The 19404-nt window shown below is 35.3% G+C and overlaps 1 protein-coding gene across 1 annotated transcript in view; it reads left to right on the top strand.

The window, feature by feature from the left end:
• CERKL (ceramide kinase like) overlaps positions 1 to 19404 on the top strand; it is a 58859-nt gene that overhangs the window by 10915 nt on the left and 28540 nt on the right. The window contains exon 2 of the mRNA XM_064451746.1: positions 14398 to 14640. Within this exon, the coding sequence (XP_064307816.1) occupies positions 14398 to 14640 (243 nt within the window). The remainder of the gene's footprint in view (positions 1 to 14397; positions 14641 to 19404) is intronic.

Here is a 19404-nt window from a genome sequence, read left to right as displayed (position 1 = left end):
ATGGAGTAGTTGCCGTAGTTGTTGCTTTATTTGAACTGTGACAATATATCTCTTCTGTCAGTCCATACACTCAAGTGAATATAGGAAAGTATGCTTTGTGAAACTCAGAAAATGCAAAGCAACAGATGTTATGTACTGCACAATTATACGTATCCTGGAAACAGATCTTTACACCGTGCAGACAGTCTAGGAAAAACAAAATTTGACATACAAATGATCAAGTTAAGGGTAACAGCAATAAATACTGATGACTAAATATAATGCTGTTTTGCAGATACTGTTGTGAGTTTGGGTAATTAAATGCTCATTGTTCTATTAACCCCCCTGTTAAACAGATGTTTCAAAATAATCTTTGTATTTATATTTTGCTGTATCATTTTAGTACAATATAGTAGAAACAGGATGAGTATTCTCACTTAAAAATAATGTTGTAGGAAAACGGCTTTTGAAAAAAGCCTGTGTTATTCTAACTTAATTATTATTAATAAATTAATTCTAACTTACTCTAACTTAAATGAAAATTCTTGCAAATAAATTGCTAGAAGTAAATAAGAAAGACTTCAAGATAACTTAGTGGTTTTCTGTGTGAAAACCACACATATTTGCCTGGCTGATCTGTTGACTGCTCTGAAGATGGTTCAAAATAGGATTGCTCCTGTCCAAGTCCTCTCCCCTGTACACTGTCACAGAGCTTTTTGGAGACTCGTCAAACAGCTCTGTCAAGAAAGGTACTGAAAGATTTCCTACTTGAGTGGTTTTGGACTTCCTAAAGGCCTTCTCTGTCACATCTATGTAGTGTAACTGGGTGTGAGGTAATTGGGGATCAAAATTATCATAGCACCAGTGAATAATCCACTAACAGTTAAATGGCCATAGATGGTGGTAACTTACATTGACGTCAAACTTTGAACAGATTTTTGGCTTTATTTAGTGAATTCTGCAGTTGTCACATTCCAGGGTAAACTTAATTATATTCATATGTTACAATAATTGGGAGAAGGTGGTATATAGATTTAAAAAAAAAACCACCTTGGTATTATTTTTATTAAAGGAAAAAGAATGATTATGAAAATTTCATGTGAAATGTAATATTTCTTGATCACTTGACTGCAAGACACTCATTAAACAAGGCTGTGATTAAACTAAGAATATCCTCCGGGTCCTTTTCTGTTTGTTTTGTGTTGGAGGAGTAGTAATAACTATGGTTGGTTTAGAAGACAATGCTTAGCAGAAGAAAAGAATACCTGATAAATGTTTGTAATTTTCTTTTTTTTTTTTTAATGTACTACAAAAAAAAAAGCAATAAAAATGCCTTTTTTTTTTTGCACTTACATTTGTTGAGGAGTTAATTACTTAAAATATGATGGAAACAAGCAGGTGGTGTTTTTCAAATTTTGTCCCTAGGTCTCACTTGTTTTATGGAAACCATTTGTGGAACGTACACACAGAAATTCTGTACTGAACTTAGAATGTAATTCATACATATATGCTTGTTTATCTTGCTTAAAGCAGCTACTGCTTTTTACACTTGCAAGTTTAACAGATTAGCAATATTAGTTGTATGCAGGAGCAGACTAATAAAGTGAACTGACAGTAAAAAGAAAGCTGGTTTTACATATGTTTCTTTTTGGTTTATGTTTATAATGCTTGTTTTCTTTGTCTAATTCATGGAGTGAAGGCTGCCTAAAAAGTTCATAATGCCTTTGATGTATTAACAATGTGGTCTGGAAGGAGTATGGAAGAGAAAAAATGGAGTGGGATAAACACAGAAAAGCAGAAATGCTGAATTTGTATGTTTGGGGACTGTTAAAACAGGAGTGGAAAAGTGTTTAGAGATTGTTAGTTACATCCTAGAGCACAGCTTCAGAGACATGGTTATTTTACTGATTTTAACTAGGCAATGGGACAATGAGTCCAAGAGTTGATATAATTAAGCATAGTGTAATGTATTGATCTTATTGATCTCTTATTTGAATGCCATTCAGCTTGGGACTGAGATCAGAAGCTGTAGCTAGACCATTCCCAATGTATATGGTCATAGGTTTTATTGTGTGGAAAATGTCATCTGTCACTTAAACAGTTGTTAGGATTATTATGTTAAGGATCATTAGGACATAAATAGAGACTAAAACAGATGTTTGTATGCTCTATAAACCAACAGTTATTTAACCACATCTTCAATAGTGTGTGCAGTTCTGGTGTTCTCAGCAAAGATGATGTGGGACTGGAGAATGTTCAGGGGGTGACAATGATTAAAGGTAAGGAATGGCTCCTGGATGAGAGTTACAGACTAGGCCAGCACTTTTTGGTCTGAAATGGAGGCAGTTGAGATGAGGCCTCGAGAGAGTAGATGGCAATGGCTTTAATTCTTCCAATGTAAGAAATATAGTGCATCTGTTAAGGCTAAGAAGAACCAGGCTCAAAACAAGAGGGATAATCATGCAGCAAGTAAGAGAACTGCAAAACTTACTACCAAAGGATATTGTTAATTCTAAAAAAATTTGTGGATTCAGCTGGAGATGGAAGGTCTCATTTAAGGGCTGTTAAATGTGTAAAACTGCAGTCAGTTCAGGGTGTCCCACATGAAAACAGGCGGGGAGTGGAAAAGTATTAGTGGAAAAGAGAATAAATACTTACTTAATTCCGTCTGTTCTCTTAGCATCTGCTTATGGCTATGGTTTGACATAAGATACTGGGACAGATGGACTTCTGCTCTAGCCTGGTATTGCTGGTCTTATGTACCAGAAACTGGTTAAATTATATTTAAATTATATTTTATGTAAAAGCAGACACATCACTAGTCTGTAACCCAGTCTGTATTTGCACTACTAAGCAAGACTTCTTGGTAGAATTTGAACTTTGGTTTGCCTAGCCTTCCATTTGCAAGGTACTTATTTTTATTGGTGGATTGACATAGTTTAAAGAATATGTGTGCTTTGTATGACAAAATATCAAAAGGTTAATTTTATTAAATGTTAAGAATGACAACACAGTAGCAGACTGTATAGGAATTACAATACAGTAACAAACTGTATAGGAAACCTGTATCTCTTAACCAGAAGTGCCTTGAAAATGTTGCTTATACATATGCTTATTACTGTAGTCTTGGATTTTTATATTGTTATTGTGGAGAAGGGAAGTTAAATTCCAAATACAGTAGCTAAACTTCTATAGAATGAGTCTGAAACCATTACAAAGCATTCCAGAAGAGTAATTAGTTTCATCAATCTCACAATTAGTAAAAAGTGCAGCTTCAATATGCTTAGCCGCTATCTTTCCATAAATCTGTTTCAGATGATTTCTGATGTTCACAGGGTAGATGAATGGATGTTTTACATTGAGGGTCGTCATTATGTCAGCAGCTTAAATATGTGTGCCAAGGTACCTATAAGTAATTAATTCTTGAACACAGGTGATTATAATATTCTTGTGCTGGTTCACTTTAAAGCTAAATCAGAGATTATTCTGCTTTGTAATGTGTGGCTGGATATGTGTAGAAACTCAGATTTGTTCAATTTATCTTTAAATGAGCAAAGTAAGTTTAATACTGTGATGGCGAAAATTTAGATGGACTAGTAACAATAACGCACATGCTGTGAGTAAAATTCTTAGGATGTGCAAGTAAGATATTTACTTGAACCTCATAGTGGTGATCCCTGTACATAGGTGTCCATTTGGTGTAATGCTAGCATTTAAAAGTTTTGGGGGGGAGTAAAAAATATGTATTATGAGAGGTTTGAATCATATCTTTGTGATTCTCCAACAGCAAAAACTCATCTGAAATTGAGGTTTTTTTGGTATGTTGATCAGTAGTCATTCTGTTTTATTTTAGTACTTAGCACTTGGATTAGGAATAGACTGCAATTAGGAATAGATACGTAAATGTGGTATGTAGCTACAGTTACCATACTGGACTTAAGAACTGTAGATGGGAGATGTCAAGGAATTAGCTTAAAATACATAGGAGACTACTTGTTTGAGGCTATTGGTACATGCAAGGCACCAATATATTTTCCATACATCATGGAAAATTTTGGGGTGGGTTTTTTGTTGGTGGGTTTTTGACTAGTGGCTCTGTTTTGAAGCAGCTGATATGCCTGTCAGAAAATAAGTAGTTTCTGTTTGTGACTTAGTGTACTAATGTAGTTTGAAGAAGTGAAAGTTATTTCTATGCTGATCACTAATTTTGAATTAAATGGTACTTAATGCTAAAATTTTATTCACAAAGTATTTTACGGATTCTGCATGTTCTTTAAAATGCATTAACTTATTCTACTTTATGCACTGGTTATTACACAAATCAAAACCAACATGGAGATCTTTTGATGTTTGAGAATCTCATGAAAATTTCAAATAATGTGTTTTAATTGATTCATTACCATTTATTCTTATAATTCCTGAACTATATAAGAACATAAAATATTTAAAGAACTCAAAATATTGGCTTTACCTGATATTTTTTGAGTGTATTTTGATTTCCAAAATAACATTATATATGTTTCTCACAGTCTAATCAGATATTCCCCAGAATTATTTTTTTTCTGGAAAACATTTTGTAGAGCTGTTGATACACTTTATCGGTGTATTACGTACATGGTTTGAAATTTCAGTTAGCTTAAAGGCATTATTTACAATTTTAGTTTTATTTCAACATAAGCATATTGCAGTGTGTATTCAACAGTTCTGCTGCTAAATGAAGTAAGCGTATACTTAGCTTGCTGTGCAGATACATGGGCACAGGTGGACATCCTGGTAGTATGCACCATGCAGTGAAACACATGGCACTACACAACATGGGGCAAAGAGCACGCAGTTTGAATTAGAAGTCATTTTATGGATACCTTGTAAATTTGTGCTTGTTCATGTACAGGCTGTAATTTCTAAAAAAAGTGTACATGTTTTTATATCGAACATTTGTGAGACACGCATCACTAATGACGTCCTTACTTTCTGGAGAGAGGCAATACTGTATGAGCCTGTTGATGTCAATATTTTAATACTTTATCTTTATAACTGCTTTTGTCTATATTTATAGTAACATTGGCACCCTGTGTACAGAAGATACAATCAGTGCTGAAAGGAAACTTGCATCCATCTGGAAGCAATAAACTTTTCTAAAAGACTGCACAGTGTTACTTAATCCTGTGATTTCTTACTGTGAGTGAAATTAAGGTTTGGTTCAGTTGTGTCACATCATATTGGTATCAAATCTTTTGTGAGAGCTTTGTCATAGTGTTAAGCTACAAACAAAATTTTAAAATTTATGAAAGTCTGAGAATGTAATTTCCTTAGTTGTAGGATTATGCATCACTGCAAATGTATTCAATTCCATATAATAACAATAATTGTAATGCCAGAAAGCTTCTGCAATACTGCATTTTGTAAGCTTTCCCTTTATATCAAGGGCTAATTTGTATAAAATTGACTAAGTACGCCTTAAATTTTGCATTGTGTTCAAAGTCATTTTGCTATTTTACATACGTAGCAGTAAGTATATTTTTAATATGCCAAAATGTTTTACAAAGTTAGGGAAATACAAACAATTCCCCCTAAGAGGAAGGGGAAAAAACCCATGTATGTTATAAAGATCATGTAACAAAATTCTGTGGGGTTGTTTTGTTGCTTTTAAGTCTGTTACAAGTGTGGTGTACATGAACAAAATAGGATTCATTCATCCCTGCAGGCAAAGTGGTGTAGCTTACATTCTTCCTGTTCCTGCATGGCAACTGAGCTGAAGAGCATTGGGGTGAGGGAAGGGTTTTATGCTTGTCAGAGGACTCTGGTGGTGCTGTTGCCATCTCTTACCCTTGGGCTAGTGTAGAAGTTGCAGATAGAATGGTGCAAAGGATGGCTGAGTTAATGAAGAAAGCTCCTAAAAAAAGAGACCAAAGATCAATGAGGATAAAGCCAAACATAGAGCTGTTGATCAATAAGAAGTTCTTGGATGAGCTTACCTAACAGCTGATAGCTATGCTTCAATACCTAAAAGCATGAAATGCTAATATACATGAATTACCAATAGCTTATGGAAGGAAATTGTCCTGTGTTTAGAATGGGATGTGTCTGTTCTTTTTTCTGAAGAAATTGTGTGCTTGAAAATCTTTTCCAGAAAAGACCAAAATTCAGATATTTGAGGCATGCCGAGTTCCCTGAAAGTGGGACATTGATATTTAGCAGTATGGATGGTTTGTAAATCTGTATTTGAGGCTGAAGTAAATCTTGTGCCAGTAAGAGTCCAAGTAGAGCTAATTATTAACTTGTTAATCAATCTCAGTGATGTCAAGTGGCCATAAGAGGCTATTTTGATTCCCCACTTCCCCTTATTTTCTGAAATGACAGAAGCAATTGCCATGGTTATGACATAGATTAGTAGGTACAAAACAGTGTGTATATGTGAGATTTTTTTGAAGGAATGTAAAATTAAGCTCATGTTTCCTCTTTGGGGATTCTTTAGTATCTTTCAGCTCTGCTAGCCCATTGTATTAAATGATGTAAGCCATTAGATCCTAGTCTTCTGTTTTATTTCAGAAACCTCTCTCTTTAAATGAATTCCATTATACAATGGTTGTATTGTTGGTCTGTGTAAGGCTGGCCATTTAATCTGATGCTTGCGATTGCAGAGATTTTACAAAATGATGGAAATCATTAATGTTTGTTACCCTGTTGTTACTCTGATGTTTGTTACGTAACTACTTTCACTTATTACGTGAAAAGCCCCAAAGTTTCAAGCATTTAATAAAAGGTTTGCTGCTACTTTTCCAATCATATTATGAAATTAGGCAGTATGTGGGCCATAATCTTAACGTAAGATGTTGAGCTTTCTATAGTAAATTTATTTTCAGTGACCTCTTTCTTGATGTGGTGTTAATGAGAAAATGTAACTATTAGAAAAGCAAAGTTTTTGCTGCATGCATCCTTTCAAATGCTTCAGGTTCAGAACTGCTCTCTGTCTGCCTTGCTTCCTTTCATCTAGCATTGTTGTTCTGTACAGCATTATTCCCAGAAGACCTTATTAGGAGCGTTATTTTTCATTTCATCGTCTCCCTCAAATTCTTTGTTGGAGAATGAAGGGAAAACTCTTCCTTAAGGTGAAGCACCTCTTCTGGAACAGTGTTAGGCCTTCTGCTAAGCTTTAATCACACTTTTGGTATGTTTTTCTGACAAAGTTCTTCTGTTAGCAAGGTACTAACTGCTCTAAATTAATAAGCAAGGTACTTCACTGCTCTAAAACAGAGAAGGAACAAGACACTAATGAAAGCTTGATGGATAGATGTCTAATGAGCCAAGAAGGGCCTTGTCCATGGCCTTCTGGGCATCATGGAGACCCAGAATGCTGGATGCAAGTGTCACTCCTGAGATCTGGTCGCACTCAGAGGGGGAGTTCCCAGATTTGGCTTCTCTTCGGGGGGGGGAGTCAGCTCCAGCAAAGATGACCTCTGAACTGTACTAAACTCTGCCCTTATGGTATGGGATTAACTGAACTGTTCCCATTTTTGCTCTGTCAGTTGCCAGCATCATCTTTCATTTTGGTTCAGCCAGAGCTAGGAAATTTTGCAGTGTGTGGTTGTTGTCAGAAATTTGCCTATTGCTATCTTTTACAGGTGTAGTGAAACAACCAAATCTTAAGTCATTGAGTATGGTCCGACTCAGGACTTCGAGTGTGCCAAATATCCCCCTGAAGCTGCACTTCCTGCAGTTGCTGTGATGATATGATTGTGGGCGCAGGGTCAAGTATCTGCAACAGTCCTATTGGTTTGATAAGGATGTTCAGAAGAATGAGGATTAGTTTTTAAAAGATATGGTGGAGAACAGGGATTGGAATCAGCTGGTCTTGGGGGAAAGAGCAGTTTGAAACACGGAGAGAGAAACGAGAGGAAGATGAAAGGTTGGAGGTTGCGGTTTTAGATGTGTTTACCCATGCTATGAATATGGTAAAATTGTCAAGAACACCCTGAGCAAAGAACGAAAAAACTTTGCACTTTATGTAGAATATATTGAAACTTGCACAATACAACAACATAAAACTGTCTTTAACAGTATTTATCACATTTTGTCTTTTTAAAAATTTATTATTTGTAAGAAATATTAAACAGAGAAATAAAATAATGTAATTTTCATTATCTAATATAAGCCTTTATTCCATGATCTGGGATTTGCAATGGAAAATTACTGAGGTTTTCTTTTGCGTTTGGTGGGAGTTTTTTGTTGGGGTTTTGTTTGTTTGTTTGGGTTTTCTTTTTGTTTTGGATGGGATTGAGTTGAAAAATTAAAGCCTGAAGTACAGATTTGTTCAAGAATATTATTTTGTTAGTATATCAATTATTCATAATAATCTTATTTTTCAAGATAGCTATCTGTCATAGTAGTTTAAGATAAGATGAATTCTCCAAGCCAGAATAGTGAATAATGCCTTTTACTGCTGTATTAAAATAGTGTGTAACTGCCTATCCAGCGAAACTAGCTTAATGTGCCATTACAGGTTTATAAAGTGGAGTTTCATTCTGAGACTTAATTTTTTAAAAAAATTGATAAGATATAAATAGAGCTTTAAAAAATTAGGGGAAACCATTGAGCATCTTTCCCAGTTTTTGCTGACTCTCCCTGATCTATGTGTCATCTTTGGGGAGATTGGAATTGGAAGTGAAAATGCACAGCAGATTGTCTCAAACCAAGTTGACTTCCTGCTGATAAAAGGAGACAGTCCCAGTCCTTCCTACTTCCCTGCTGTGTATTTTCATATCACTTTGAAGCATCTCTGTTTTTGTAGGACTTGTGTTGAATTGATTAAACAACTTGTTGGAAGAGCAAAAAAAAAAGTGGACAATCTATGTTATTTTAGGGACTTAAGTTGACTCAGCTTGGTTTTGCCACATGCCAGACGTAAGGAAAAGGGCAGGGCTACACACTCGTGGCAAGTGAGTGAGGGTAGGTGCCTGCATTGGAAGAGGGATTAGTGGCAAAGTATTGCATTGGCTTGGCAAAATACATCACTGCATCCTCAGATTCTCTAGAGAAGGAGAATGAAAATTGGTTGTATTCCTGTCAGATGTTTTAAAGCTCTGTTTTCTGCCCTGAAGGATTACAGCTGTTCCTGCAAGTGAATAGCTGCCATTAAAAGATGACGTTAGTAGTTATACCCTGCTTTTACTCTCCAGCTCTGGAGGAACTGAGATGTGTCTCTTCACTACTTTGTAGTATTTCCTGAACTCCTTGCTGTTCCTGACAAGGTCATTACACACAGTCTGAGAAGCATGTTGCTAGACTAGTGCCTTGGTTATATTATGCTTCTCTTACAACACTATTTAAAAGGACTAGAGTAGTGTAAAGGTAATCAAAGAAAAACCAGCCCCTACCCAACCAGGGTACCTTCTGTACCTTCTTTTCCTCAGCTTAGTTTGATACTCTTGGCAAGCAGAAAGTGCAATTTTTCTTTCTCTGCTTGCAGAAGAGAGTAAGAGACATAGCATCAAATTTTGCCAAAGGTGTTGCATGACCTGGCTTTTTGAAATAAAAAAAAAAACCTTGAAAATTGAGATGTTATGAAAATAACTTTTCTGTTTTGTGTCTTTAAATCAATGTTAGTGTGATGAGCTAAACAGTGATTCTCAGCTCTTCTGGTGAGAATTATCATAATTGCTCCTTTATATTTCTCATTGCCAGTCCTCCTTAATCAAAGTTGTAGCTGAAAACTCTGTAGAGGTTTTGTGAATCAGTTGCGTTCTACTTGTGCTTTGCAGACTACAGTAAGGGAAAAATGGGCTTAATAGTTAATGAGTTAATAGTTGCTGTTTTATATGTATTAGACATTATCACATTAATTGTAAATATTCCTAAGCCTAAATTTGTAGACATATTGCCAAAACAAATTCAATTTTTTATTATTTTTGTTTGTTTTATAGTAATACAGTTATATTTTACTGTATATCCTGAATGGTTATTTTGAAAATAGTGTTCATACAGTGTAAGATGACCTGTAATCAGTTCTATAATAACTGTTGTTGATCACTGTATTTTCTTTGGTATAGTCTTGATGATTTTTATCTCTATTATGTTATACTGCACTCAGCTACAGTGATCAACTATTTATGAAGTAAACTTTGAGAGCGTAATGGGACAGAGAGCCTAAAATGTGTAAGAGATTTCTCTATCAAATGTAGTTAAGTGGGACTCGGTGTCTTGCCAAAGGTTACAGGAAGAATTTATGACCAAGGGTGAATAGCACATTTTCCTTCATGTCCAATTCTCATAGTTCAATTATACAGGCACATTTAACGTATATTTTCTACTGTTTCCCATGTACTCCAGAAATTTGTTTTACAAATTAAGTCCTCAAATACCACTTCTAGATGTTGGGCCTCTATTATAGGAAAACAGTCCAATAAATGTTTTGTTGTTGGAGTGTCAGTGTTTATATTTTAGTAACACGCTTCTCTTTACAAACTGTTCCATTTTTCAGTAGTAAGGCTTTTTTCTTTGTGTGTGCTTTCATCAATTTTGCTGTAAACATGAGATAATCTATTTGTTTAAAGCCTAGTTTAACACTCTTTAACTAATTAAAATTTGTTTTGCTATTTACAATTAAATTGTATTTGAGTGAATTAGTCCCTCACCCTTTGATTTAGCTCAGTGTGGTGTATTTAGGCATAATTTTCTATACAATAAGTGATTAGACTACCATAAATAGAAAAAAAGTAGGATAGTCTCATTGCTTGAAATCAATGAGAGGATAAATAGGGACGGACATAAAACTTCCTAGAAATTCATATATCCAGGCAGGGTTTTTTTTAATGCTGTATTTGGAAAAAAAAAAAAGTGGACATGTGCAGAAACTGTGAGTACAATTAGCGTCAAGCAGATAAATCCAACTCTAATCCTGTTTACGCTCTACATCAGACAGATGTGCTGAGATTGATTTAGACAAGCCCTTGGCTTATAGTAATTTTTTTAAAGTGCCATATATTCTCTTTTTGTTAGATCTTTGTTAAATGTTAAGTGCTGTTAGTTTTACTCTTCCTAATGCCTGTAACCTACTTTATACAGGTTCCCTCTCTGCTCTCATGATGACAGGGCAGCCTAGTAGAAGAGATTATCTTTATTCCTAGTAATTAAATTGACTTTTTTTCAGAAGATACAACAATGGGAAGTGGGTACTGAATTAAATAAATAGCATGATATCTAATAGATGTATACTTAAATCTCTTGCAAGAACAGATGGTACCCAATATCTTTCTAAGTAATGTGAGAGGACAGTTAATGTCCTGAAACAGCTAGCAATAACCAATGTGATACTAATGAACCAGTAGGTTTTTTGAAGTTTAAAAAACTGTCTAATCCAATATATACTTTATTTTTAAAGTAACTTGGTTGTTATCACGTACTAGAAATATTTTATAAATGTAGCTCGTGACTTAAATTTTCTTTATCTGAATTGTTCTATAAAATTTTACTGCATTTGTGATGTTCTTATTTTCAGTAAAAATAGGTGAAAAATTATAGAACATGCCTAGGGACTTTTATGCAGATTAGTGTTCAACTTTAGTAAAAAGTGGCTGTCCTAATCCTACTGGCTAGTCCAGTATTTCCTCTACAATTTAAAACTTGAGGATGATGATTTTGTATGATTCAGTACTCCTACAGTTTATATGGTTCTCCAGGCTGTATCTGAAAATGTATTCCAGTAGAATGACTAGCGTCAAGTGCTATTTTTGAAAGTGTAGTGTGGCCTAGTAAGAGTGTATTATTTTAGTTCTCAAAACTTTTGATGTGCATCTGAGCAACACAAGAATTTGACAAATGCAGAGTAAGATGAAGATGTAAAAGCAAATAAAAATCTGGCTGAAATAGTAGCATGAAAAGAAAAGACAAGCCAAGCCTTACCTGGCTTATGAGTAAATGTCATTCTATGAAAGCTAGTAGGGGAATAAAAAGTATTTAACAGGTCTTCATTTTACTTGATTTGTGCAGGACAAATATGCTAATGTCTGTGATTTATTTGTGATTTATTGGTGGTTGCTGCAGAATATGTGTTATATTTCACATGTCTTTATGTGTACCAGTTTTCCTATAAATGTTGAGTTTGCGTGCTGGAATTCTCAGTGTTCTGTATGTCTGACAGCAAGACTTTCTGGAAAAAGATAAGCAGACCCCCTTGAAAATGCTCTTTCTAAAATTGAAGCAAGTCTTAAATAAAGGTAATAAACTATGTAGTTCTAGGTCAGTGATTCAAGATAACACAAGCGTTTCATTTAAGGCCTACAAAGACTATTTCCCCCAAATGTTTTAGAAGAGCAATACATTTGAAAAAAATCAAGATCTCGGATTTGGTAATGTTAGTATTAAGGTTGCTTGTACAATGTGCACTCACCCTTTGAGTCTATGCAAAATCATAGTTTAAATGGAATCATACAAGGCTTTTTTCACCTTAGCCCCCTGGTTTCATTCAACATTATCTTATAGAAAATACTTTTATAGCAGTCATTATAGTACTTTAAGCTTTGTGTTGTTTTATATTGTTTAGTGAGTTGCCTTCTGCTTATTTGCTGTGTTATGTCTGAAAATCTGCCCTATATACAATTTCCTATGTGCTATCTCAGCGCACACATTTACTTGTCACAGTATTCCAGCTAAGTATGGAATGGTTTTAGTCCAATTTTACACCTTAGTAGTGACATATGGAGAAATTAAGATGGTAAAATGTAACAAGTTGGGAAAATGTGTGGAAAACACAATAAGGTCATGCTGCTATCTCTGCAGTAGGTTATTTGGTATGGAATAGGAAGAATACCAAAATGGGTTGGTTGAGATTTGTTGGGAGAGGTAATACTGACCTGAGCTTTAGCTGTGTTAGCATTGCTGAGGTGCAGTCCTCCCAGGATTTCTGGATAGAAAGTTGATCACTGCCTAGTCTGATTCATGAAATTATGTTGAGAAATGCCATTGCCAACTGTTACAATAATTGCCGCAGGCTTCTTTTTCCTGCTCAGAAAAAGTATGACTTTCTGAAGCCCTCAGCTTCATGTGGTGTAATGAATTAGGTGATATTTGATTTTGCTGTCTCACACCTGCAGAGCTGTCCATCTTCTCCAGGAAGATAGCTAAAATAGACTTTTGCAGCTTCTCCCTGGCACTTCAGTACAGCATGCAGCAAATATTCATCGAACAGAATCTGAAATGGCTTTTGCTATTGAGAAATCACTTGACTGAGCTGTTGCTAGATTTGAAAAAGGTTTCTGGTTTATAGCTTTTCTTGCCTTGGCCTGCAAAGGGACCTTTATTGGTGTCGTGTATCTGATCTGCCGTAACTACAAAGCAAGCAGGGAAAGTTTTCTTGTCATGTCCAGAGTATCTGACATCTACAGGATAGTGATGTTTTTCCTTCAGTCTGTGTATTTGACTTTGTTTTTGAGGAATCAGGTGTTTTACAGCTCAAGAGAGCAGGAAAAGGAGAAGCCTGTACCACAGTGGTTCAGTTGATAGATTTCCAAAAGGTGTTTGGAAGTAGTGTCACTGAAGTGATAAGTGTCAGCATCCACAGGGTCCAGGAGTGTAACAGTCTTGAGATGACAAAACCTTCACTTAGTGTTCCAGCCAAGCACAAATGTCCTGTGGGGTGAGGGTCTTGGACTGTCACAAGAACTTTGGAAACTGGTTTTCTTTTACTTGTCTGTTAAGTAGATTTGTAACTTGAAAAATGAAGATAAGATCAGTGGCACACTTTTGGTGTATTTCTCTACTTTTGCTGAACTCTTGTCTGATGCATTGCTAGTCTAAACCCAAAAGGCAGCAGCTGTATCAAATGGAGAAATAAATTTGGCATATAGTCAGCTTGGGTCATAGCACACTTTCTGATCTCCGAGAGCTATGATGTAGGCGAATACAATGAAGAATTTGAATGCAAACACGCACGCACACATGCGCGCGCGCACACATGCACACATGCGCGCGCGCACACACGCACACATGCACACATGCGCGCGCGCACACACGCACACATGCACACATGCGCGCGCGCACACACGCACACATGCACACATGCGCGCGCGCACACACGCACACACGCACACACACAAAAAGATGCTTTACTGTTCTTGGAGCCTGCAATTTTATTTGGTTTTTGAATATCAGAAAAGGGATTAAATTGCCTCTTTGAAATCATGCTATTTGTATAGCTGGATACCTAACCTAAATAAGAGAGAGTTGGTAAAATATAAGACCAGTGATTGAGGCAAATGACATGCAGTAAGTTTCAATATAGGCATGAGCAGATGCAACAAGTGAAGCTAGAGATGAAACCATAACGATACTCTTTTTTTTAGATATTACTCCTAATCATGTTGATAACACTTCTCTCTTTTCTTTTCTCCCCCCATCCCCACCGCCTCCCCCACCCCCCCCCAGGTGATTCCCAGATGGTTTTACAGGCTCAAGAGGAGATCATTGAAATGAAAGATGTCTTTTCAGTAAAACTGAAACGTCGACGTTTTGTAGGACAGAAAAAAGGTGGTACTTTGCTAGGTATCACAATTTTTAAATGCTTGAATAAAGAAGAAAATAAATTAACAGACTGTGCTATCCATTTAAATAACTTAAGTGAAGATCATTGCCACTCATGGTTTAGACATCTAAAGGAAATTTTGAATGGTAAGCACTTAATTGGTGTTGATGTCATTATTATTTCAGAATTGTTTCCTTTGGCAATATGTAAGGTTGAGTGAAACTTAGAGAAATATTTTGCCTGTGGAAATTAAGACATAAGGATATGGATGTTATTGCTGGAAAATTTTGTTTACTACTGAAGTTTTACATGATGAAGTGTAAAATTTGGGGAAGTGACAATAATTGACTAATGCAGCTGTAAAATTAAACAAGTTAACGCCACGTTTTGGAAGTGTTTTGGAAGCTACTGAAAATAAATAGCTTACTGTATTCTGACTGAAGGGTCTTCTGGGAAATCTGTTTCTTTAAGAAATAAAGTATATTGTTGATGTTTTCACTTGGAATTGCAGCACATCTGATGGTACTGCAGTTTTGGCAATCCTGGGAACTCTTGAGGGACTTCCCAGTGACTGTCCAGTATCTCTCACTCAAGACCCACAGATTCTTTAAGAGACTAATGGGAGAGGCTTTCCTCTTCTTCATAAATTCACAGGTCAAAGTGCTCTTAAGGTTCTATAGGACTCTATATAATTTGATGCAAAAATGTATTGACACTAGCTACCGATGAGAGGCAGTTCTTTATTTTAAAAATATCTTTCTGTGTTTACCTGGGCTAATGCCAGTTTCAGGATGCTTTGTTTAACCCATGATAGTTGCATTTTTTTCATGGAAGCTGTATCAAATTTAAGAAAAAATATTCACCATGTAGGGGGAAAAACCCCCAACAAACCAAAGCCTTTCACTGTAGTTTAATACCATCAACCCTGGAAAGACACAGAATATAGCACACTTCTGATTTAAAAAAGCAAAGCAACAAAAAACGCACACAAACCAAACTCTCTGATTTAGCTCCAAAATGTGTCTGTTTACAGACAACAGAAAATGAGTTTTTTACAGGAGAAAATCAATCCATCTTGTAATAGACTATTAAAACTCCAGCTGAATGGCTAACACTGAGCCAGATTACAGAATGCAGATCTAACACATCTGTAGCATTTGTAACAACACTTGCAAAAGTGATTTACAGTGCACTTCTAGTAAAGTGACTCTGTCAAAGGCAGGTATTAGAGAAAGTAAAATAACATGAGTTATTAACAATGCATTCTTACATTGTTTACTTACAATATGCTTTGGATTTTCCAAATAAATATGTGTATTAAAAAGTGCCTTCCCTTGCCCCTTTTTGAAAGACTTTATCATGAAATATCTAAATCTGCAGAAGTGCCAAGATTCTTGCAGATCTCCAGCTACCCATAAAGGCAAGGACATTTGCATAAGGAGCAAATGTCTGTTTTGTTCCCAGATTACCCTCCATCTATCAGGAGCAGTGATACCATATGTTCACAGAAAAAAAGCTGCAGTAGCTCTTGCTCAGGTTGCCTTGACTTCGAGGTGCAGTCTCTGTTTTATAGCTTTGTAATTGGAAGCCACCTGAACCTGAAAAAAGCATTCTGTGCTATGTTGCTGGTTTTAGTTCTTTCTTCAGCTTCAGTCTTTCTCCAGAAGCTCAAACCCTGTACAGATTTTTCTTGATCTCTAATCAGCACATTTTTTCTCCTTTCCTTCTATTTCAGGAATAATCAGGACTCGGGGGGGGGAAAATAACCAAACACAACCCCCAAAGTATATTTTACTAATGTGTATATTGTTTTAAGTTCTGTAATTACAATAAAAATACTTTTCACACTGTTACATTTTGAAGTCTGAGTAGGTATTCAAACTGCCTTTCTCTCCAGAAAATCAGCAAAAAATGCAGCAGCATTTCTGCATTCAGTGTAGCGGAGACACATTATCAGTGACTGAAACAGTGATGGTATAGTAACAGTATAATTCAGAAGAAAAGTCTTCTGATTTAAAGTGTACCAAACATTGGTAAGTTCCCAGTGGGGTGGGATTCAGGTCTGGACTGAAAGTATAAAATGCAGATAAGTTCTGTTGATTCTCAGTAACTGAAATTTCAAAGGCACATTGTTATATTGCTGCTTGAAACAGTGATGAATTGTCATAGTTTTTGCCACAGCTTGTTTTCATAATGGTGCTGGTGACATCTTTGTTAATGAACTCAAATTGGTTCCATTTTGGTTTCCTTATAAACTCCAGAATAAAGTTAAAATTTCATCCCTCTAAAATAGTCAAAATGTAAGTGTACATGTCTTTTTTTCTTATCTATCTGATCACAAAGTAAGTTTTTATTATCTGCTGCATTATTTACTTGAAGGTTTTTTATTGCTTCTAGGCTGGAGCAAATTAAAAGCAGGTGATTTACCAAAGTAGAGTGTATGTATGTTTGGTTATGGCTGTCAGTAAACATGTGCTTTCATTTGTCAGAATGGCTAAATATTACTAAAGCTGTGTCTCCTTTGAGAATAAATGAGACTTCTATTTGTTTACATTGCTCTTTGACAGGTTTTTAGATTTTTATGCATATAGTTAATTAAGGAACAACAATAGCAAGTTTATCAGTGAAGATAAAAGCTAGAGGTTTATCTGGAAATTTGTTCCAGTGAAGATTTCCTCTCTCTTTTTTTTTTTTTTTTTTTTTCCTGAAATACCATGTACATAGTTTCCGTTTTACTGTGCATTTTGTGTCTGACATGAATGTTTCTTGCATGATTTTTCCTGTTCATTCTTACCTTCTTCATAGTGAGTATCCTTTGTTGCTTTGAATTTGTGTTCAGAGTGCTTCAGTTTAAGTCTAATTAGGCTATAGTTTTTTATGAAGCCTGTCACCTTATAAGTGAGCACACAGATATAATACAGTTCTTCAGAATTTAGTTGCAGTGGCTGCTATTATGGCTTTTTGTGCGTGTGTGACAGGGTAACAAAAACGCATCTTCCCTCTTTTAAGTAAGCTCTTATTTTCTGCATAACATTGATTTTCTGCATAACGTTGCTGCTGTTCAGATGCATGCCAGCTATATATGAAGAGCTTGCTCAATGATACTGTGTTCAGGAAAACTGAGCTTCTGTATTTCACATATTTGTTGTAAAATAACCACTGCCACCTTAAGGCATGCACTTATGGAGCCTTGTTCTGGACTGGCTCCTGGAAAATCCCACATGGCAGCTTAGACTGATTCTAGTATGCTGTTGATCTCACGTCAGACCTGTTGTACACCTGACTCTCAGTGATTTCCATTTATACATCACATCTTTTTGTACTGGACTTACAGGCACTGACACAGTGGACATACTGTGTCAGTGGAATTCACTGTTTAATTTTAAAGATCCTCTGTGCATGCAAACGCTAAGTGTTACTTAGATGGTTAAGACAGCCCCAGAAATGAGGGAAAATACATAATTATCAATGCTTATCCATTTGTTTGAATTTTTTTTTAGCAAAATAAGACTTATTTTTAGTAACAGTTGATTTGAAAAAAGTTTTCTGTAAACTAACAGAAGACAGTAAATATGGTTAAGAATAAATTATAAAGTAACAAAAAATGTGTGAAGTGCATTTTACTTTTATCTACTATTCTGTAGTATGTCTCTCACTGGGATTTTATATGAATGTCTGAAACTTCATGCATGAAGTTTTAATTAAACCATTAATGTTAAACATTAACTTTGGTTAGTTAATATTAACAGTGGTGTCTCCATAGTTACATTAACAAATCTGTCTCATATTATTAGTTTTCCTCATGTATAATATCCTTACTGTTTTATAAAGTAGTTATAAATGTATGCAATAATGACATGATTCCAGGCTCTTAACTTTTGTAACATAAACCCATTTTCATAAAGCTAAGGACTGAAAGCAGCACAGATGTATGTCTGAGCGTAGCGTCTCTGCTGCCCTATGAGCCTTTGTTTTCAGAACACCCTGATTGACCCACCACCCTTCATGGTTCACTGATTCACTTGATAGATCAAGTTTAAACTAGTGCATATTAGCACATTTGTTAGTACTAGAGGAACAGTTGGCCTTCCTGCTTTAGGCTGCTGGTTCGTTTCAAATGGAGCAGCCACAGAAAACAATGACAGACCAGTTAGGAGAACACCAAAAGGCTGACAGACTGAAATCAGTTGCAGACTGTACTAAATGAGATTGATTCATTTATATAGCTGCTGTTAAAGAAAATTAAACTATTATTATTATTTAAAAACACTTTTAAAGAAGTTTCACTATATAATTGTGTGAAAGTTTAATTTTTGACCGTTACTGGATATTCATTCATTAAACTCAGTTGTTTGGTGTGTTATAACATGTCCAGTGCACACTGGGAATGATTAATAATAATTTTTGTCATGATCATCCATTCATGTCAGTTGACAATCATTTGGTGCAAACAAAACCACATCAGTAGTATACTGTATCTCTGCTCAAATGCCTGTTTGTGATATCTATTTCTATAAATAAAATAGTTTACCTTTCTACAGAAGTAAATTGATATTCAAATAGTCATAAAGGGAGTATTGTAACACTTGTATCCAGTAAATTCATTTGGTTCTTGAAAATCTTACTAGGTTTTATGTATTAACTCTGTTCTACTTTTCAATGATAGCCTAATATATAATAATAAATACAATTCCTGTTTGAGAATAATTTAATGAATTATTTTTTAAAAAATAAGGAAATGTGATTTCAATTAAGTTTCCTTAAGAATATAAGAATTTTTTTCCCCACCAATTGAAAAGTCTGTATTCCCTTTGCCTATTTATGTTTTCTTTTAAAACTTTATATTGCCACCTAGGACTTAACTGTTTTTCAGTTTCATGTGTAAAAATTTAAGTGGGATATTGATGTTT

This window comes from Phalacrocorax carbo, chromosome 5, assembly GCF_963921805.1.
Source record: "Phalacrocorax carbo chromosome 5, bPhaCar2.1, whole genome shotgun sequence".
NCBI lineage: Eukaryota > Metazoa > Chordata > Aves > Suliformes > Phalacrocoracidae > Phalacrocorax > Phalacrocorax carbo.
Note: the sequence above shows the minus strand (reverse complement) of the source record. Positions and strands in the feature narration are given on the sequence as shown.